At 42.9% G+C, this 21111-nt stretch overlaps 1 protein-coding gene across 1 annotated transcript in view; it reads right to left on the minus strand.

Moving 5' to 3' along the window:
• ATXN2 (ataxin 2) overlaps positions 1 to 19100 on the minus strand; it is a 119294-nt gene extending 100194 nt beyond the window's left edge. The window contains 1 exon segment of the mRNA XM_035017010.1: positions 18641 to 19100. Within this exon segment, the coding sequence (XP_034872901.1) occupies positions 18641 to 18840 (200 nt within the window). The 5' untranslated portion in view covers positions 18841 to 19100.
• Positions 19101 to 21111: the final 2011 nt, after the last annotated feature.

The following is a 21111-nucleotide window of genomic DNA, read 5'->3' on the forward strand; positions in this document are numbered from 1 at the left end:
TCTCTGTCAAATAAATAAATAAAATCTTTAAAAAAAAAAAATCATTCATCTTTTTAACTGTCTCAGTCTCACAGCTTCAAACTTTTACCAAATTAATGAACAGTATACAGACAAGCTCAATAAAATGCTAAACTGCATACACTCATCCAGCACTACCTGAAACCTACCAAAAAGCACTGTTCAGCCTTAACTTGCTTGTGTAGTTTCTACCAATTTCCAAAAATGTGAATAACAGCTAAAAGTTACTAAGCACTTACTACATACCAGGCATTGATTTAAGTACTTTACACCACAATTCATTTAACACTCATCATCCCCATTTCAGAGAGGAAGAAACTCAAGCACAAATGAAATAGGGCCTTACGTCACAAAGTAAGAAAGGAGCTGGGGTGCTAAATAAACTGTTGTATGACTTTGGACAAGTCATTTAAAGTGCCTGCTCCTGTGTAAAATAGGATGAGTCATAATGATCTGAAACACAAGCTTCCAATTTTAAAATTCAGATTTGTGGGAAGGGAATAGGATGCCAAATAGAAGGAACACCAATCTGTGAAAAGAAGAAGTAATTTTAGGCATTCTCCATAAAATAGTTTGAGGGAAAATGTCAATCTTTATTCTTATATTTCATAGCAAGCTACCATAGAAAAACACGGAAAATGTGCTCAATTAAGAAAACTAACATGGGGGGGGAGCGCCTGGGTGGCTCAGTCGTTAAGCATCTGCCTTGGGATCATGGCTCAGGTCATGATCCCAGGGTCCTGGGATCGAGCCCCACATCAGGCTCCCTGCTCAGCAGGAAGCCTGCTTCTCCCTCCCCCACTCCCCCTGCTTGTGCTCCCTCTCTCGCTGTGTCCCTCTCTGTCAAGTAAATAAAATCTTTAATAAAAAAAAGAAAGAAAACTAACAGGGGACAAGCTAAGTTCTACAGGAGTTAATAAAAAGAAAAATGAGAATTTGTTTCAATGGAAGACTTAGGCTAGATTTAAAGGATCTAAGGAAGGGGATGAGGGTAAATATGAGGATGTGGAAAAGCAGAAAAATGACGGAAGAGTAGGCAGGGAATGAAGGCTGAGCTTGGTACCTGCAGAGGTGATAAGAAAGGAGACCATAGAGATTTAAATGGGTCGTGTTTTGAAGAGTTGTTGGAAAACAGGACCAAAAAGATAAAATGGGGTTTTATAAAGGGTCAGCAAATGCCCTGTTTTTATATGTCCCAGGGTTTAAAAAATATACATATATTTATTTATATATACACACATATATGTAATATATATATGCAAAGAAGACTATAGTGGCATGCAAAGCCTAAATAATCTGGCTCTTTACTTAAAAAGTTTGCCAACCCCTAGGTTAGATCATGGAAAACCTTAAAGGTGAAGAGGACCTTGGGCTTGGGAACAGGGTGATTTCTGAACAAAAGTACAGTTTAAGTCTAATAGCAAAAGGTAGGCTAGGTTGGGGCGCCTGGGTGGCTCAGTTGGTTAAGCGACTGCCTTCGGCTCAGGTCATGATCCTGGAGTCCCGGGATCGAGTCCCGCATCGGGATCCCTGCTCGGCAGGGAGTCTGCTTCTCCCTCTGACCCTCCCCCTCTCATGCGCTCTCTCTCTCTCTCTTTCTCGCTCTCAAATAAATATATCTTAAAAAAAAAAAAAGGTAGGCTAGGTTAATCTGGTGGGCAAAATTAATGTGTTGCGGGGCGCCTGGGTGGCTCAGTCGTTAAGCATCTGCCTTCGGCTCAGGTCACGATCCCAGGGTCCTGGGATGGAGCCCCACATCGGGCTCTCCGCTCCACGGGAAGCCTACTTCTCCCTCTCACATGCCCCCTGCTTGTGTTCCCTCTTTGGCTGTGTCTCTCTGCCAAATAAATAAATAAAATCTTAAAAAAAAAAATTAATGTGTTTCAATAATTTAGAATAAAACGTATGTTCGCCTAAAGTGATTGTCTGGCCCATACACGTAACTGCAGCACTAATTTCCCTAAAGTCACACAGGGTAGCAATCATTTCCTCAACTATTAATCCTTTCTCCCCGGAAGACTAATGTGTGTTGCTAAGTCTTACTCAGTGCGTCCTAGCCCCAGGGCTATGCAACCTCTAACATGAATGACTAAGACAGGGAGAGTGGAGAAGTGGGTTCTATACTAATTTTCCTATAGAAACATCATAAGTGGTGTCTGGGTTCTTAGTTCAAACCACAAACGCCTTCTCAATCCATGATATATACAATACTTAGTTTAATTATGGATTACAACTGACAATCTGATAAAATAGGCAGGTGCACAAAACTAACCGCCATTTATAACACTGTTTCCAAGTTTTAAAATAAAATCATGAACTTTTAGATCCAGACTCATTTATAAACAAACAGAACTGCCAGGACTAAGGCATGGATAACCGAAGCCATTTTATGGCTAACAAGAATGACTGAATTGTTGTCATTGGTTTTTATCAGTTTTGTCATAGAGCTATACCAGAAGAAGCAGTAGAGCAGTTATTAAAAGCGAAAGCTCTGAAGTCTCACAGGGTTAGAATCTCAGCTTCATCACTTCCTAGCTCTATGACCTTGGGCAAGTTCCTTAATTTCCCTGAACCACCACTTCCTCATCTATAAAATGGATATGGCACTACCAACCTGACAGGCTGGGCTGTTGTTAAGGATTAAAGGATATCTAAGTAATGCACTTGGCACAGTTCCTGAAACCTAACAGGCACACGATAAAGTGTAACTATCATTGCATAAATAGAAAGTTTCTCCATGAACTGTTTTCACATCACAGATACTAAACTTTTTTTCAGAAAAATAGCTACTACTACTACCACTTGACTCAGAAATGGTAGCTTTTTCCTAACATGTTTTATATAGGAAAAAAGGTTTTATCAATAGGGGTTTCTTATTCTCTAACCTTTTAGACTGGGTTAAAAATATGCAGACTTCCTATAACATTTACAGACTATAACTAAATTCTGTATCTGTCACAAATGCAAATTCCTCATTTTCTTCTCCATTGTTCATCCTAAGGAGCCTCTGAAGTACATTCCTTCACCCAGTAAAGCTAGTGATGCAAATTCCTGGTCAATTAAAGTAAGAAACTAATTGTAATTTTCCTTAAATCCATCACCAGAGGCTCCTGGGTGGCTCAGTCAGTTAAGCATCTGCCTTTGGCTCAGGTCATGACCCCAGGGTCTTGGGATCGAGCCCCGCATCGGGCTCCCTGAGTCAGCGGAGCCTGCGTCTCTCTCTCCCTCTGCTGCTCCCCCTGCTTATGCTCACTCTCTGTCAAAGAAATAAAATCTTAAAAAAAAAAATCATCACCAGTTTTCTTCTGTTCTCACTTGCATACTTTTTCAGAGATCCTAATAAAACAATATTAAGTCATTCCATTTGCCACTTTCTAGCTGAGTAAATTTAAACAGGTACTTAGCTTCTCTGGGCCTTAGCTTCCTCACAGATAAAATGGGACAGGGCAACAGAAAAGATTGCATGATAACCAAATAAAAAAATATATGTATGTATACATGTATATATTTATATTAAATGTATATGCCCAAGCAGAAAAGGAAGCTCGGGGCGCCTGGGTGGCTCAGTTGGTTAAGCGACTGCCTTCAGCTCAGGTCATGATCCTGGAGTCCCGGGATCAAGTCCCGCATCGGGCTCCCTGCTCGGCAGGGAGTCTGCTTCTCCCTCTGACCCTCCCCCCCTCATGTGCTCTCTCTGTCAAATAAATAAATTAAAAAAAAAAAGAAAAAGAAAAGGAAGCTCAAGGTGGGTTCCACTCAGTAACTCTTCCCCCTCTATTTCAAGGACAACCCCACTCAGCTTTCACAAGCTTAGACCGCAAGGATTCTCAAACCTGATTTCTGTGACTAGCCAGTGGCTGCCCCTAAACCATTAGAAGGAGTAAACCATTAGCAACATACTAGACTACTCAGGGCCCCTGGCTGGCTCAGTCCATACAGCCTGGACTTTTGATCTCAGGGTTCTGAGTTCAAGCCCCACGATGGACAGAGAGCTTACTTAATTAAAAAAAAAAAATGTTAGGGGCGCCTGGATGGCTCAGTCAGTTAGGCATCTGCCTTCGGCTCAGGTCATGATCCCGAGGTCCTGGGATCGAGCCCCTCATCAGGCTCCCCGCTCTCGGGGAGTCTGCTTCTCTCTCCCTCTGCCCCTCACCCAACTCGTGCTCTCACTCTCTCTCAAATAAATAAATGAAATCTTTAAAAAAATAAAATTTAAATTTAAAAATATTAGACTACTAAAAAAAAACCAGACCACTCATAAGAGGGCCTATCTTCTGATGAAAGCAGTAGGTTTTCTTTCCCTTATCTAAAAGACTTCCTTCCAATATTTTATAAGAAAGAGGCAAGCATTAGCAACTCACACATACCATGAGGAGGCAGTCTGAACTTTCTGCCTTGTCTCCCCCACTAGGAGGTAAGCTCCAGGAAGGGAGAGACCTCACCTGGCATGATTACTACAGTATCCCCAGGGCCTGGCAAACAAGAGAATAGTTTAAGTAAGGTATGCCTATAAAATAAATGCCATGTTCCTTTTTGAGATGACAGCTTTTCCTTGACAGAGTAAACTCATCTGCTTAACAATGAAACCCAGGCTCATACAGTCAATAAGGAATTTACCACTTATTAAGTATGCTAAGTTGTACAAAGCACTTGTCCCTGTCCTCAAGATGCTCTAAACCTAGAAGGCAATACAAATACAGAAGCTCTTTTACTTCCAAACAAGTTAGAGCCCAAATAGTTCCTTTTCACCAAAGATGATTATAAATGGCAAACAAGCACGTGAAAAGAAGTTCAGTATCATTAGGCATTAAGGAAATGTAAATTCAAACCACAATGAAATACCACTAGACTGGCTGAAATTAAAGATTAACATACCAAGTGTTGCCAAGGAATTAGAGCAATTAAAATATCTTACACTGCTGAGGGGAATACAAAATAGGACAGGACTTTAACAAATAGTTTGGCAATTACTTTTAAAACTAAACAAACACTTGTCATACAACTCAGCAATCCCATTTCTGTGTACTTAACCAAGAGAAATGAAATTGTCATGACCACACAAAACCTGTACACAAATATTCATAGCAGCTTTATTCGTAACAGCCAAAACTGCAAACTGTCCAACACTTATGAACAAGCTGTGGGGAAGAAACTATTACATGCGGTAACACAAACGAGTCTCAACCCATTACTCTACGTAAGAGAAGCCAATCACAAAAGGCTGTGTACTGTACAATTCCATCTATATGACATTCCAGAAAAGACACAACTGTAACGACAAGAAAAAGATCAGTAGTTGCCAGGGTTAGAGGAAGGGGACTGACTGACAAAAGGCACAAGGAAACGTTCGAGTGACACTGTGATGGTGGCAGTGGCTCCAAGGCTCTGTTTGGGAAAACTCAAGAGCTATACACTAAAAAGGGTGAACTGTATGTAAATCGTATTTTAATATATCTAATGAAAATGCAACCTATCACAATAGGAATAACTGTCTAGCAATCTGAGCTGAATCACAGTACACTGAGCAACACATTTTTTAAGTCTCTTGTGTATCGGGTGCCTGGGTGGCCCAGTTGGTTAAGCGACTGCCTTCGGCTCAGGTCATGATCCTGGAGTCCCGGGATCGAGTCCCGCATCGGGCTCCCTGCTCGGCAGGGAGTCTGCTTCTCCCTCTGACCCTCCCCCCTCTCATGTGCTCTCTCTCTCATTCTCTCTGTCTCAAATAAATAAATAAAATCTTTAAAAAAAAAAAAGTCTCTTGTGTATCATCCACGTGTTCAGAGAGGAGATTCTGAAGCTTACAGACCCAATATATGAAATTCTACTGGGCACCTTTTCCAAAAAGACAACGCTAAGAAATCTCCCTGCTCAGCGGAGAGCCTGCTTCTCCCTCTGCCTCTCCCCCTGCACATGTTCTCTGTCTCAAATGAGTAAATTTAAAAAATCTTTAAAAAAAGAAATCTTCTCTAGTGTCCTGGGAGCCACCTGAGACCCTGTACTCAATGACCGTGAACCTGGAGCACTCTCTGCAAGTCCTGACACAAGCTTCAGCAGCAGCACTTTAACTACTTTAGCCTTCTCCCAAATCAGCAAGATTAGCTGCAAACTTCCAAGTTTTTCCATTTCATCCATTAATTATCTTTATTTTTGGCTGATTATTACTGACTAAACATGGTCCTTTTGGTTCTCTGTCCTTCAGAATAATTCGTCCTGTCCCCAGCCATTTTCCTACTAATTTTTTTAAATCTCTCATTTCCTTAAGTTTATTTAAGTAATCTCTACATCCAATGTGGGGTCTGAACTCACGACCCTGACATCAAGAGTCACATGCTCTGCTGACTGAGCCAGCCAGGTGCCCCAATCTCTCATTTCTACCATAATTAAATGTTTTCTTCTGACTGGGACTGTCAATACTGCTGCTGCACTTGTTGAAAATGACAGTTTTAAGAATAAACTAAGTTTAGGGGCGCCTGGGTGGCTCAGTCGTTAAGGTCTGCCTTCGGCTCAGGTCATGATCCCAGGGTCCTGGGATCGAGTCCCGCGTCGGGCTCTCTGCTCCTTGGGAGCCTGCTTCTCCCCCTGCCTCTCTCTCTCTCTGTCTCTCATGAATAAATAAATAAAAATCTTTAAAAAAAAAAAAATATCATTGGGATGACGGGATGCCTTAGTCGGTTGAGTGTCCAACTCTTGATTTCGGCTCAGGTCATGATCTCAGGGTCCTGGGATCGAGCCCCGCATCGGGCTCCCTACTCTGAGGGAAGCCTGCTTCTCCCTCTGCCACTCCCCCTGCTTGTGTTCCTGCTCTCGCTATGTCTCTCTCTGTCAAAAAAATAAATGAAAAAATCTTTAAAAAAAAAAAAGAATAAACTAAGTTTAAACACAGAGAATTTAAAAACAGGAATGTCTGACTATGAAATGACCGTAAATAACGCAAATTTAAAAAAAAAAAAACACAAAACCCCCACCTACCCATCTATTGGTAGAGTTAACCTGCTTTTGTTCTGGGGAGTGGTTATGTTCCTGAGTTCATTCTAAAGAGAAGTTTGTAAAGGCAGAAGCTGCTGCACTTAAATATAAGGCACTATGCATTCAATACCACGGAAATGATCCTGCTGAAAACCACATCAGCACAGGAGAAACCAAGGTAAATATGGGGAGATATGCAAGAGAAGATGTGAGCTAAGCCATTAAAGACCTATGTTTAAGAGGATGAGAGGACTATATTGGCATAATTTGATTTATGCTGGAGAATAAATACAGTGTGCACAATCTGCAGAGGGACTTGGCGATCAGGCCAAATAGTGTGGATTCAATCCAGCTAGTAATGAGAGCCTCTAAAAGTTTCTTAGTAGAAAGGTGGCAAATGAAAGATGTTTGGGGGGCATTCTTATGACTATGGAGTATGGAAGAAGTTATCTGGACATGGAGAGACCAACCAGGTTATCTGCTGACTGGAGGGAAGCTTGCTAGGCTCCAGTCAGCAGATAACCTCCGGTGCCCATGATGTAAAGACTCACCTCACCTCCTCTATCCACATTTCCTCCTTAAGGCCAAATGAAATCTCAGAATCCTCCACAAAGGGTGCCTGGGTGGCTCAGTCAGTTAAGCAACCACCTTCGGCTCAGGTCATAATCCCAAGGTCTTGGGATCAAGTCCCAAGTCGGGCTCCCTGCTCCATAGGGAGTCTGCTCCCTCCACCCCTCCTCCCACTCATTCTCTCAATCTCTCTCTCAAATAAATCATAAAAAAAAAAAAAATCCTCTACATAACACTCCAATCAATCAGAATTGGCATATAAGGTAAAACCTACTTGCCATGTAGGATGAGTATCAGAAATGGATAGTCACAGAAGAAAGGAAAAGAATCCCTGGCAGAAAACAGTACAGGAACTTCATTTAAAAGAACTAAAGAGTGCACCTGGGTGGCTCAGTTAAGCGTCCGAATCTTGGTTTCAGCTCAGGTCATGCTTTTGGGGTCCTGGGATCAAGCTCCAAGTCAGGTCAGGCTCTGCACAGAGTATGCTTGGTATTCTCTCTCTCCCTCTGCTCCTCCCCCCTCCACACACACACTCTCAAATAAATACATCTTAAAAAAAAGGGGGGGGGAACTGAAGACACACTTTCACTTGAAATGTGACGAAACAAAAGAGAGCAAAAGTAGAGTAGAGCCTTTGCTAACTCAGAACACTTTAGAAATGATTTTTTCTGGATAGGTGATTCTTCTCAAGATTATTGAATAAACACCAAATTTTTAAAACGAGTCTTAGGAAATATATTAGGGACGCCTGGGTGGCCCAGTCGGTTAAGTTCTGTCTTCAGCTCGAGTCGTGATCCTGGGGCCCTGGGATGGAGCCCCGCATCAGGCTCCATCGGCAAAGAACCTGCTTCTCCCTCTTCCTCTACTCGCCCATTCCATGCGCATATGCTCTCTCTCTCTAATAAAATCTTTTAAAAACTATGTTATATTAGTATCACTATATTGTATACCTGAAACTAATATTACACTGTAGGTTAACTAACTGGACTTTAAATTTTTAAAAATGCTATCCTAGAAATAAAAGGGAACAAGATTCTAAAGCCAGCTATGCAGCCAATGATGAGAGAACTCTGGCAAATAAGCTCTGTGGCCTTGGTTTCCTCACCTGTAAAGAAAAATGAGAACTAAAAATCCACCACAGCTACTTTCCAACTCCGAATCTGCATGACTCTAAAATAGTGAGTGCTTAGTATGTACCAAGAATGGAATGTAATAAAAATTCAGTATCTCACTTTTTAAAGAAGGTAGTTTCTCCTTTTCTTTTTTTTTTTAAGATTTATTTATTTGATAGAAAGAGAGCACAAGTAGGCAGAGCGGCAGGTAGAGGGAGAAGCAGGCTCTCTGCTGAGCAGGGTGCCTGACATGGGGCTCAATCCCAGGACGCCGGGATCATGACCCGAGCCGAAGGCAGCTGCATAACTGACGGAGCCACCCAGGCGCCCCTATTTTCTCCTTTTTTAAAAAGACTTAATTGGGGCACCTGGGTGGCTCAGTCAGTCAAGCAGCTGCCTTCGGCTCGGGTCATGATCCCAGGACCCTGGGATCAAGCCCTGCATCAGGCTCTCCACTGAGCAGGGAGCCTGCTTCTCCCTCTACATGCCGCTCCCCTTGTTTGTTCTCGCTGTCAAATAAATAAAATCTTTTTTATTTAAAAAATAGGGGCGCTTGGGTGGCTCAGTCGGTTAAGGGTCTGCCTTCAGCTCAGGTCATGATCCCAGGGTCCTGGGATCGAGCCCCATGTTGGGCTCCCTGCTCAGCGGAGAGCCTGCTTCTCCTTCTCCCTCTGCCTACTTGCGCGCTCTGTCAAATAAATAAATAAATAAATCTTTTTAAAAAAAATTTTTTTTAAATAAAAAGATTTAATTTTTGGAGAGTGAAAGAGAACACGTGCACAGGCACATGTAAACCTGAGTCGGGCAGGGCAGAGGGAGAGAGAATCTCAAGTCCGCTCCCTGCTGAGCATGCAGCCCGAGAGCAGGGGGAACACAGACATGGGACTCAAGACTTGATCCCAGAACCCTGAGATCATGACCTGAGCTGAAACCAAGAGTTGAACACTCAACTAACCGAGGCACCCAGGTGCCCCTTCTCCTTTTAACAGATAAAGAAACTGAGCCTAAGAGTGAGTGACCTGCCACAATTATTCAAACAGCTCACCACTTCCTAAGTGCCAATGACTGTTTGAACAGATTGGGACACAGCAGTAAACAAAATCAAGTTTCTGCCCTCACAGGGCTTAAATTTTGGTTACCAAGGGGTGAACTCTGATTCTAGCCTAGACTGGGGTTACCAGATAAAATAAAGGATGCCCCCATTAAATCTGAATTTCAAATAAATGAATAATTTTGTTCCATGCAATTTGGGGCATATTCATAGTTTAGTATTAGTCACTGCTGATCAGAAATTCAAGTTCAGCTGGGCATTCCGCATTTTTATTTACTAATCTGGCAACCCTAGCAGACACTTAACTGTAAAACCCTTCCTCAATCCTTTTCCTGCAGCTCGGTGCCTCTAAATCAGTGACTTTCACTACATCAACAAAATATTACAGGGGCGCCTGGGTGGCTCAGTGGTTGAGCGTCTGCCTTCGGCTCGGGTCATGATCTCAGGGTCCTGGGATTGAGCCCCGCATCGGGCTCCCCACTCGGCGGGAAGCCTGCTTCTCCCTCTCCCATTCCCTCTGCATGTGTTCCCTCTCTCGTCAAATAAATAAATAAAATCTAAAAAAAAAAAAAATTACAGTTTGCATCACAACACAGTATATATACGTTGACTCAAACAGTTCTTTAAAACAATTCTTACTTCTACCAATGCAATGCATTCCAGTATCTTCTATCCTTTTTCATTTTGATTTTTACAATTAAGAGGTCATGACCTATAGTTTGAAAAATACTTCTTTGAAAAATATGAAAAAAACTGACCTCGGTGTTGAGTCGCTATTATGAGCACATCAACTAACTGTATTTATTGTGCTATACGACAGTGCTGCCTCGGGTCTACAAGGCACACAGCTACAACCTGAGAGTCAAATGGTGTACTTTGAGTTCTTACGTCTGTTTTTGTAATTCTCCATTCTCTTAACTTTCTGTCACGCTATTAGTATTTCTAATTGCTGTCGGTATGTTTGCCTCTAAATGTTTTACCTTTCTGGGGCACCTGGGTGGCTTAGTCGGTTAAGCATCTGACTCTTGATTTCGGCTCAGGTCACGATCTCAGGGTCGTGAGATCCAGCCCTGTGACAGGTTCCGCACTCAGCACAGAGTCTGCTTGTCCCTCTCCCTCTCTCTCACGCTCTCTCTCAAATAAACTCTTTAAAAAATAAGTAAATAAAAGTTTTACTTTTCTATTGCTGGCAATCTGTAAATCAAAAATGCAAGCTATGTAAAATCATGTGTAAAGTAAAAAGCAAATAAACTCTGAAAGAGGCCCTGAAGAGCTCCCCCTTTCTGTAATCTACACAAACTTCAATGTAAAAACCACAGGTCTTTACCTAATTTCCAAGTGTGTTTCAGGAATGAACACAGGTAATTACTCCACAGAAATGATTTTTGAGCCCCAAAAGAAAAATGTACAATCTGATTCAAAACTAGCCTTTTCCTTCTTTTTAAACTAAAACTATAATCAAGATTAATTTTGACTATTTACAAGATTACCCCTAAGAATACTGTTTAACAATTCATAAAACCAGTAAGAACATAAAGTGGCAATCAAAAATATTTAACCACTGACAAAACTGTTAGATAAAGGCTCTCGAAGTAATACTTTCAAGTACAATACTCTAAAGTTCTTATATACTTATAAAAATCAGCCACATTCATTTATAATTACATCACAAATTTCATACCACAAACTGATGGGATTTACAAAGAAGCCATTATAGAATGCCATTTTATCCAGTTCCCAAAATGCAGTTAGCTATTAATCATGGCATGAAATTGCTATTTTATAGCCACCTCAAGGCTCGTAATATAAGCAATCTACATTAGAATACTTTTACATTAAAAGGAATTTCTGATTTTCACATGACAACAGCTGTAAATAATTTTCAGCAAATAAAATCTAAGGTTAGTAGTTGCGGCAAATTTTCATAAGCAACCCCAGATTCATAACAACACTAATTTTTAAAAATAATAAAACCAAGGACTTAACATTTAAGTAGATTTCATGCCACATATGTAAAAAATTACATGAATCTTCCAAAAAGATAAAGAACTGGAGCTCCTATTTTACTGAGCCAAACTTCAATGTTACAAAAAGATATCCTGAAGGTCAAGGGCTGTCTGTGGTTGTTGTATTCTTTAAAATACACAGCATAATCTTGTTTACGTCTATGTCTGTGTTTATTTAGAGAGGAATATAATAAAATTCTACAAATAAGTTGCTTTGGGCAAGTCCCCTAACTTCTCAAAGCTTAGGGTTTTTTCCCTTCTATTTTAAGGTAAGATTTTGTTATTTCTTCCTGCTCTAAAATTCTACAGTTTTAAGGGGAAAATATTTTAAAAGACAATATATACTCTTGAAGCCGAAACCGTATATACCATATGATTCCATTTTGTTTATTCTATGTATGTTCACAAAGAGTCTGAAAAGATGAGCTCTAAACTTCCAACAGTAGTTATGTCAAAGGAAAGACTGTGGGTGATTTTAAAGGAGTTTTGGCTTTGCTTTTTGATTCTCTGTACTCTTTTCTCTAGTGAGTACTTAAAACTCACTGTTTCTCAAATTATGAGACAGAACTTTCATATATAAGTGAGGCAGTACCTGTACAAAGACTATTTCTCTACTAATTTTTTTTATTTTTAAAAAAGATTTATTTTTGCATGAGAGAGAGCGCGCGCACACAAGCGGGGGCAGGGGCAGAGGGAGAAGCAGGCTGGCTCCCCGCGGGAGGAAGGAGCCGGATGCAGGGCTCGATCCCAGGACCATGGGATCATGACCTGAGCCCAAGGCAGATGCTTAACCAATTGAGCCACCCAGGCACCCTCTCTATTAATTTCAAGAATAAATCTGTTGAGTCAACATGGATGGACTTAGAGGGTATTATGCTAAAGTGAAAATAAGTCAGACTGAGAAAGACAAATACCATATGATTCCACTCTTACATGAAATCTTTAAAAAAATGAATAAACAAAAAAGCAGAATCAGAACTATAAATACAGAGAACAAACTGATGGTTGCGGAGGGTAGGGGAGCAAGACAGGTGAAGGCAAGAGGGAGATAAAGTCAGTCACTGGAATACAAAGTAGAGCATAAAGAATACAATCAATATGTTAATAGTGATGTAATGGGACAGATGATAGCTGTACTTGTGGTAAACATAGCATAATGCATAAAGTTGTCCAATCACTAAGTTCTACACCTCAAACTAATGTAATATTATGTGTCAACTATACTCAACTATAATAAAAAAAATAAGAAAGTTCAAAAAAAAAAGAAGAAGAAGAAGAAATCTGTTCTGGACACTGGTTCAACTACATCTCTTATCTCCATTATACTACAGGCAGCTTAAGATCCGCTGAAGATCCACAACCACATTCTATACATATCTTCGTGTCACAAAGCCCGAAATCTTTTACACATATATATATATGTATATATATATATGAGACATAAAAATCTCTTGAATTAATTGGTGTTTTAAATAACAGGAAAGTGGTTTATGACACCACTGCCTACAAAACTGCATATCTGCGTTGTCTGGCAAGGACCTCAATGGAGACTACTACTATTCTACATAGAACATTTACCTTCAAAAGCAGAAGAAATGCTTTTTGAGTAGAAAAATATACTTTAAGGATATCAAAAAACACATTAAGATACAGCTCAACCTATCATAAGTAATGCTAGTAAAGGTTACACGTTCAAAAGTGCCTACATTACAGATTCTAGATTTAGATGCTACAAACTTTCAAAAGCTTGATACCAGCTTCACATTCACTGATAAGTAAACTTTCTCATAAAAACATCTCTATTTTTTGAAGTCTAACATCTAAGCAGGCAAAAAGACCTCAAGAAGAAAGAGCATCCTACTTTTATTTTAGACACTCTTGCTGAAATATGAAAAGACCACTATATTGACCTCTTAAAATCGCAGTATGGTAACAGTCATAAATGACCCAGATATGCTTCAAAAACAAAACAAAAACAAGTGCTTTCACTTGAAAAGACATAGTAGCAGGTAGGCCTGTTAATAAACTATTTATATTGCAGCTGAAGTTATCATAATCATTTGAAATAGCTACAAAAAAACAGGGTTTTGTTCAGGCTCAACTCTTTATATATCAAAACACTATCACTAACTATCCAAAATAGAAAATTACAACTCCAGGGAAAAAAATCTACTAAAAACTTAAAATCCATTTCAAGGTATAAAAACGCAGGGGTGAAAGTAAATTCTAACACAGCTGTAGCTACACAGAACAACAACAAAAAATTAGATCTTCTTTTAAGTCCAAACATATGGCTATTAAATAGCTATGAGTTAACATCCCCTGTGTAAAATCTGTAAAACTATAACTGTCTAATTAGATATGGAAAATACAAACTTACATTTAACCAAAAAAGGAACACCATGACTGACACCATTAATGTTTTGACTTTTCGAAATGCCAAATCTTTAAGCAACTACAGGATTACTTTTTTGACAAAGATTTGATGTAGGTTTTTGCCCAATCCAAAAAAGCCTATCTTCTCTAGGTATTTAGGATAAAAATTAAGTCAATTAGGTTAAAATATATAAGCCCATTAGAAAAACAAAAATGTACAGCTTTTAATAGCCATCTACAGCTTACCTCTGATGACCTCAATGTCAATTAACTTTTTTGGTCCAACTACAAATGTGGTTATATATCAATACCCACATAAAAGAATAAATTAACAAAGGATGATACAGTTTAAACCTTCTAAATCAGTAATGGGACCATATGACTAATTAATCTAGAGAAAAGCAAATGGCCAACCTACCTCACCATCAAAATTTTGCTCAAATGTTACCTCCTCAAAGAAGCCTCCCCAACCCATTTAAAATTGTAACCCACGCCCTTCCCCCACATTCCCATATTATACCCTTAATCTGCTTTCCTCTAATCCCACAGCTCTTACCTAATATTATATACAGTTTGCTAATTTTACAAAAGATTTTTATTCATTTGACGGAGAGAGACAAGGAGAGAGGGAACACAAGCAGGAGTGGGAGAGGGAGAAGGAAGCTTCCCGCCGAGCAGGGAGCCGGATGCAGGGCTCAATCCCAGGGGATCCCAGCACCCTGGGATCATGACCTGAGCCGAAGGCAGACGCTTAACGACTGAGCCACCCAGGAGCCCCTACAGTTTGCTAATTTAATGTCTCATTTACTGTCTGGTTCATCATGTTAGAATGGAAACACCAGGAGAGCAGCTATCTTTGTTTTATTCATTCGTATATCCCAAGCACTTGTAACTGCCTGTACATAGATTTTCAATAAATCTATATGCTCAATGGTGTCAATGTTTTAAGCTCTTCTAGAAGATTTAAAGACATGTCTCACAGATATTTAAATGAAAACTTACACTAAATTGCAGCATAATTTCCAAGTTGCAATGCCTTAAGAGAAAGAAGCAGTAGAAGTACTAAGCTGAAAATGACTAAAATAAGAAGTTTTTGCTCACATTTAACCCGGTATCCAAAGAAATTCTAATGTATTATTTCAGATTAGGAATGGGTAACAGAATGGGTAAACCCGTTATTTTTTTTAAACAGGAAAGGGAAGAGATATGGGTTAACCAGTGATAATTCCTAACAGTGCCATGAAATTACATAAAGTTAAAAAAATGACTTGGTCACAGGCTAACAGCTAATAAAAAATACCTTTAGATGAATGAGGGAGATTAACAACAACAACAACAGTTTCAGAACAAGTTTCTCAGGACTTTCATTCCTCTACTTAGCAGAAGTATGAGCACAATAGTTAAACCATGTATCCTCATTAGTGTTAACAGTTACTGTTTTCAAAGCATCTTCCCTTATATTATTTCATTAAGTCCTCAGAGAAACCAAATTCAAACTCAAGTATAAATAATCAGGTAGCTAACAAAAGCACTTAATAATGTATTCACTTGACAGTAAGTGCAACTTTTCCCTTGAAAATCCCCCACAGTGTTTGACAAAGAAACCATTCTATAGAAGAGCCACCTTCTTGGCAATGGAAACTAATACAAGTCTTCTGAAGAGTAATATGGCACAGCTAGCAAGAGCCATAAAAACCTTGGAAGCCCTTTGACCCAGTAAAACCACTCCTGAGAACTTTCTCTAAGGCAATAACTAGACTAAAGCCAAAAGCTATTAGTATAAAGATGTTTACTGCACCACTATCTGTAACAGTAAAGATGTGGAAACCCAAATCCCAACAATAATTGAATGGTTAACCAAAAACCTAAAACATATTTACAATACAATGCTAAAGAACAAAAAACAACACAAAATTACACAATTAAAGCTACATAAAAATGAAAAAGTAAAAGGCAAAAATAAGATTTTGATTAATAGACTTTAATATTATGGGTATGTCGTTCTAAGAGAAAAGACTCACCGTCTAAAACATATACGATAATTTAAGGCAGAATAAATTTTTGAAAGCCATGAAAAACCACTATTAAAAAAAAGTCAAACATGATGAAATGTTGTTTAAATAAGACATGTGAATTTCTAGACTTTCAAGAATATTTTACTACCTCTAAACAATGCATTTTCTTTCTTTACCCTTGGCCTCAGGGACTTATTTTAACTGCTGATACACACAAACATATGTGAGGAGATTCTAGAAATTATAACCAGTTTACAAAGAACCCAGTAGCAGTGGTTCAAAATCCAAAGGAACTCTACAAGTACATTAAAGATCTTTATAAGAATAAAAGTACACATTATATGAATCCAATGAACAGAACTTCACACATCTATCAAAAAGAACAAGGGCCAGAATTTATGTCTCAAATGAAAGAACTTAAAGCAAGGAAGAATTTAAATTAACCTTAAATGTAAAGCCTCAAAGAACAGAAAAAGACCTTTGGCACTAAAACATTCCAAATATTTTTGATCATTCAAGCCACTCTGGAACAAAATAATTTTTAAGCCTAAGGAGAGCCGCTGCAACTTAAAAGCCTAAGTTTTCATTTTTAATTATTTGAACAAGTTGAATATATCTGCCAAATTTCTATGATACCTAAGAAGAAAAATACCGTGGATTCTTTTCTATAAAACATTATGTATGTACAAAATTTGTCCATTTTTCACTGTGGATGCCACTGAGAAAGGGAAACTGAAGTTACAGAATCTTAAGTGGAAAGAGCTGGGAAAATAAGCACTTTATCTGAACTAGGTGGGGTAAGGTTAACGTTTGTGGGTGGTTCAGAGAAGGGGCAAGAGGGGAGGTAGGGCAGAAGTAAAAAACAAAAAAAATGTTTGCCCTTCTCCCCTTGAAAACAGAATTCCTTAAAAATCAGCTCTGATTCATCTCGACGGGTAACTTCTCCTGCCATAAATGAAAATTCTTTGGAAACGAATCGCTGAAAACCTGTTTTCAAAAAGAAAACTCAGTGCGCGGAAGAAAAAAAAAAATCCCCTTATCCCACTTTCTAAAGCCCAGGATGTCTATTTCAGGAGGACCCTCGTCATCGACTATGCCAACCCCGCCTAGGCCTAAGGGAGGCAAGGCAGTGCCCAACACGGATGGGCTCGGGGCACAGGGGAAATGGACTTGCGTGCCCTTGGTGAGCTCTGGCGGCACTCCCCAAGTTAAGGACACTGGCCACAATGGAATGGAGTCTATTGACATTTGCTGCCCCGTTTGAACACTAAGCATTTTCTTAGTTCGTGAAATACGAACTGACAACCACCACCCCACACACACACCCCCAACAGGCCTTCCCGCACAAACACACCCTCCAAAGTCAGACCCGGTTAGAGGGACAACCCAGGGCCCCCAGTCCCTACCACAAACCTAGGTTTATGGGGGAAGAGGAGGAGACGACGCAAGTAAACACCCGCATTTCTGCCTTCAGGAACCCCACCATGTCTCCTGCTGCAATCCCTCTCCCCTCGAAATTTTAAAGACTGGGGCGGGGGTTGGGGAAAATGCGCAGCGTGCCCGCTCCCTGCCACCACCATCCCCCTCCGTCCCCGATCTGGCCTGGACTTCTGACGCACGCCTGGGTCCGGCCCTCGCCCACCACTATTCAAAGGCGCCTTCTCCTCGGCGGCCTCGGAACAGCATTGCGGATCGGCCACCACCCGCGGCGGAGAGGCCTCGCGGGGGAAGGAGGGAGGCCGGGAGGGGGCCGGGCACTCCCCAGCCCTTCCTCAGGTGGGGGAGGGCGGAACGCTGCGGGAGACTCTGCACAGAGCCCGACGATTCCAGGAGTTCTGGAGCCCCCGACGCCGCCTCAGATTTAAGTGGGGAGGGGAGCGAGGGGCCACTGCCCACCCACCTCAATCCGGTTCTTCGACCTTTCCCAGGGCAGGGGAATGGGGTGGTTACGCACATGAGACAGACCCTAACGATTCCAGATGAGCCCCGTGGCTGCCCCTTTAACGGACAAGGGGGACGCTGCCCTAACTTTCCCCCTCCCTCGTTATTCCCCAAAGGGGGAGTTGGCAAGTTTCGGGAGACTGACCAAAACCTCAAGACCATTTCACGTTAATATTTAAACTGGGGGAGGGGGGGGAAGCGCTGCCCAGCATCCCCTCCATGTTGGAGTTCAAGGAGGAACAGGGGCTGACAATTGGTGAAACCTGTGAATCCCTCCCGAACACTTAAATGGAGAGGGGGAGGCTGCCCAGTCCTTCCATCTTGACCGTTTGGGGGAGGGGGTGGGGATGATGCGGGAGGCTGGACACGACCTGACATTCCTGGAGGGATCCCGCAAGGCCCCCCACCCAAACCCCCGGGCTCTAGAGGAGAGCGGGAGCCCCACCCCCGCTGCGGGCCCCTAGCCCACCCCACCAAGCCAGGCCGGTCACAGGGCGGGGACGACGGTGTGGGCCGCGGGGGAGGGGACGCGAGGCCCGAGCTCGTCCAGGCCTGGAGCGGAGGGGGCTGGGGCGAGACACCCACCTGCCCAGGCCGGGCCGCCCGCCGCCTGCGCTCGCCGCCGCCGCCGAGGAAGAGGAAGCCACGGCCGAGGACGATGAGACTGAGGACGGCGACGGCGCGGCGGCAGGCGACGTGAGAAGGCCGCCGCTGCCGCCGGGTTTACGGGCATTGGCGGCCGCGGGCGGCTGCTGCTGCTGCTGTTGCTGAGGCTTCAGCGACATGGTGAGGGGCCCATACACCGGCCCGCACGCCGGGCGGGGACAGCCGGGAGCCGGGCGCGCCGAGGAGACGCCGGAGCGCGGCGGGGACGCACGGGCGCCGAGCGGGGAGGCGCGGGATGGCGCGGCCGGGGGGGTGCCCGGGCCGGCGAGGGGGAGAAGGAGGACGACGAAGGGGCGGGGAGGCCCGCCGAAACCGTGGAGCCGCCGGGAGCCGGGCAGGGACGCGCCGCCGCCGTTGCCGTTGCTACCAAAACAGTCTGAGGCGGAGGGAGGCGAGCGCTGCCCGGAGGGAGGGGGGCCGGGGCCGGGCGGGGGAGGGGCGGCGGAGGGATACGGGCCCGAAGCCGCGCCACCGCCGCCCCGCCCGCCCCGCCGCCCCGCCCGCCCCGCCGCGCCGGCCGCGGGAGCGAGCGCCGCCCGGGCCACCTGGCCGCGACGAAGCGGCGTGGCTCGGTGGCCGCTGCGGGGCTCCGAGGCGCTGCGACCGCCGAGCGCATCGGGGGTCGGGCACACAGAGGCGCCGCGTGGCGATGCCGGGTGGGCGCGGTGGTGCGGTACGGGGACTCTTTACCGGAAGTCGGAAGGGTCGGACGGAAGCAGAACGTGAGACGACCCCGGGGCCGGGAGGGACACGTGAGGAGCGGGCGCCGCGCTGGGCTGCGTTCGCGGGGGTCGGGTGAGGGCCCGGCCGGTGGCCCTGCCCGGATCCGCCCTCCTCGAGGCGGATCTGCCCTTCGGGAGGGCGTGTCTGCCTTCGCCCTCCGGGCCGGCCGAGTCTAGAGGACGGGAGGGAAGTGTTTCTTCCCCGCCCCCCAGTAATCCTTCGGCGTCCTCAGACTACGGGGAGGGTGCGTGTTTACCCCCACCTGATGCAACCTCGAACGTGGACTGCGAGGCCCTTCAGGGCGGAGATTCTGTCTTGCTACGTAAGAAGCATCTAGAACACAAGCATCCCATAGTTGTCTTTGTATCCGCAGCACCTGGCACACAGTAGGCTCCCACCGCGTCGCTGGATGTCTAAAATAAAGGCAGTCCTTCTCTTCCCTGCCAAGACCAACAGTCTTGGGAGTCGAGCAACCTCCCAGAGCACCTACATCTGGTTACCTTTTCCCCACTTTTTCCGTCTCAGCAGCACACAGTAGCCAGAAAACTCTTTTGGGTATCTGACCTTCATTTGAACCCATTTTCCCTCACTTGAACTTCTTTTTTTTCCTCATTCATGAGACTCAAAAGGAAATGTACGTGATTGGTAGAGCTATGGATAATGGGGTCTGCCTTAGTGGAGACAGAACAGACCTCACAAGAATGTGTGAACTTTAGACCTTGGCCCCTTTAGAAGTTTTACTTTAACTTAGATTGCTAGCCAGCACAGTGGTCCGTTTTTTAAATGTGTTGCAATTAAACTGGAAGCAAGTAGATTTTTTTTTTTTTGAGTGAAGAATTGAGTTTTTTGGTTGTTGTTTTTTTTTAAGTAAAATTACTTAAGGAAATGATTGGGGGGGGGACAATAAAATTCCCTCAATCTAACCAGAATTGTCAGATAAAGGTAAAGACATAAAAAAAAACTTGGAGAATGATTAAACCACTAGTCTCCAGTAGCTAAATTGAAATTAATCTCCTAGATAGTCCAGGCAAAAACTATCATTACGTTCTGCAAATAAGTGAAAAGTAGGAAATTAGCTTTATCTCCCCATCTGAGGTAAAAAGGTTGAGAAGAAAAAGTATTATTTTAAACCAACAGTTGCAAAATCCTTTAAAATTTAACCCAAAGGAAATTGAGATTAAAAAACCAGATGAGAGGGGCGCCTGGGTATCTCAGTCTATTAAGCCTCAGCCTTCAGCTCAGGTCATGATCACAGGGTGGTGGGATAGAGGCCTGCATGGGGCTTCCTGCTCAGCCAAGAGTGAGAACCCTTTCCCTCTCCCTCTGCCCCTACCCGCCTCGTTCTCTCCCTGTCTCTCAAATAAATAAATAAAATCTTTTAAAAAAAAAGAAGATGGACCATAATAGAAATACAACCAACTTTCTCTGGTTTGATGATTTGATAGTTAACCATATCTGGACCCATGATCCCATCAACCTTAGCACCAAACTGTAGACAGGTGGGAGATAAAAGAGAAGAGGAATAAGAAAACCTGAAGCTGACAGCTGAACTTGATTTCATTTAGGCTGAGAAAGTTTTTACCCACTATCATTTAAAATATATTTAATAATTTATCGATTTATAATTTACATATTATAAAATTTACCCATTTTTGTATACAATTCAG

This window comes from Mirounga leonina, unplaced genomic scaffold (assembly GCF_011800145.1).
Source record: "Mirounga leonina isolate KUSES-001 unplaced genomic scaffold, KU_Mleo_1.0 Mir_171, whole genome shotgun sequence".
In the NCBI taxonomy this organism is placed as follows: domain Eukaryota; kingdom Metazoa; phylum Chordata; class Mammalia; order Carnivora; family Phocidae; genus Mirounga; species Mirounga leonina.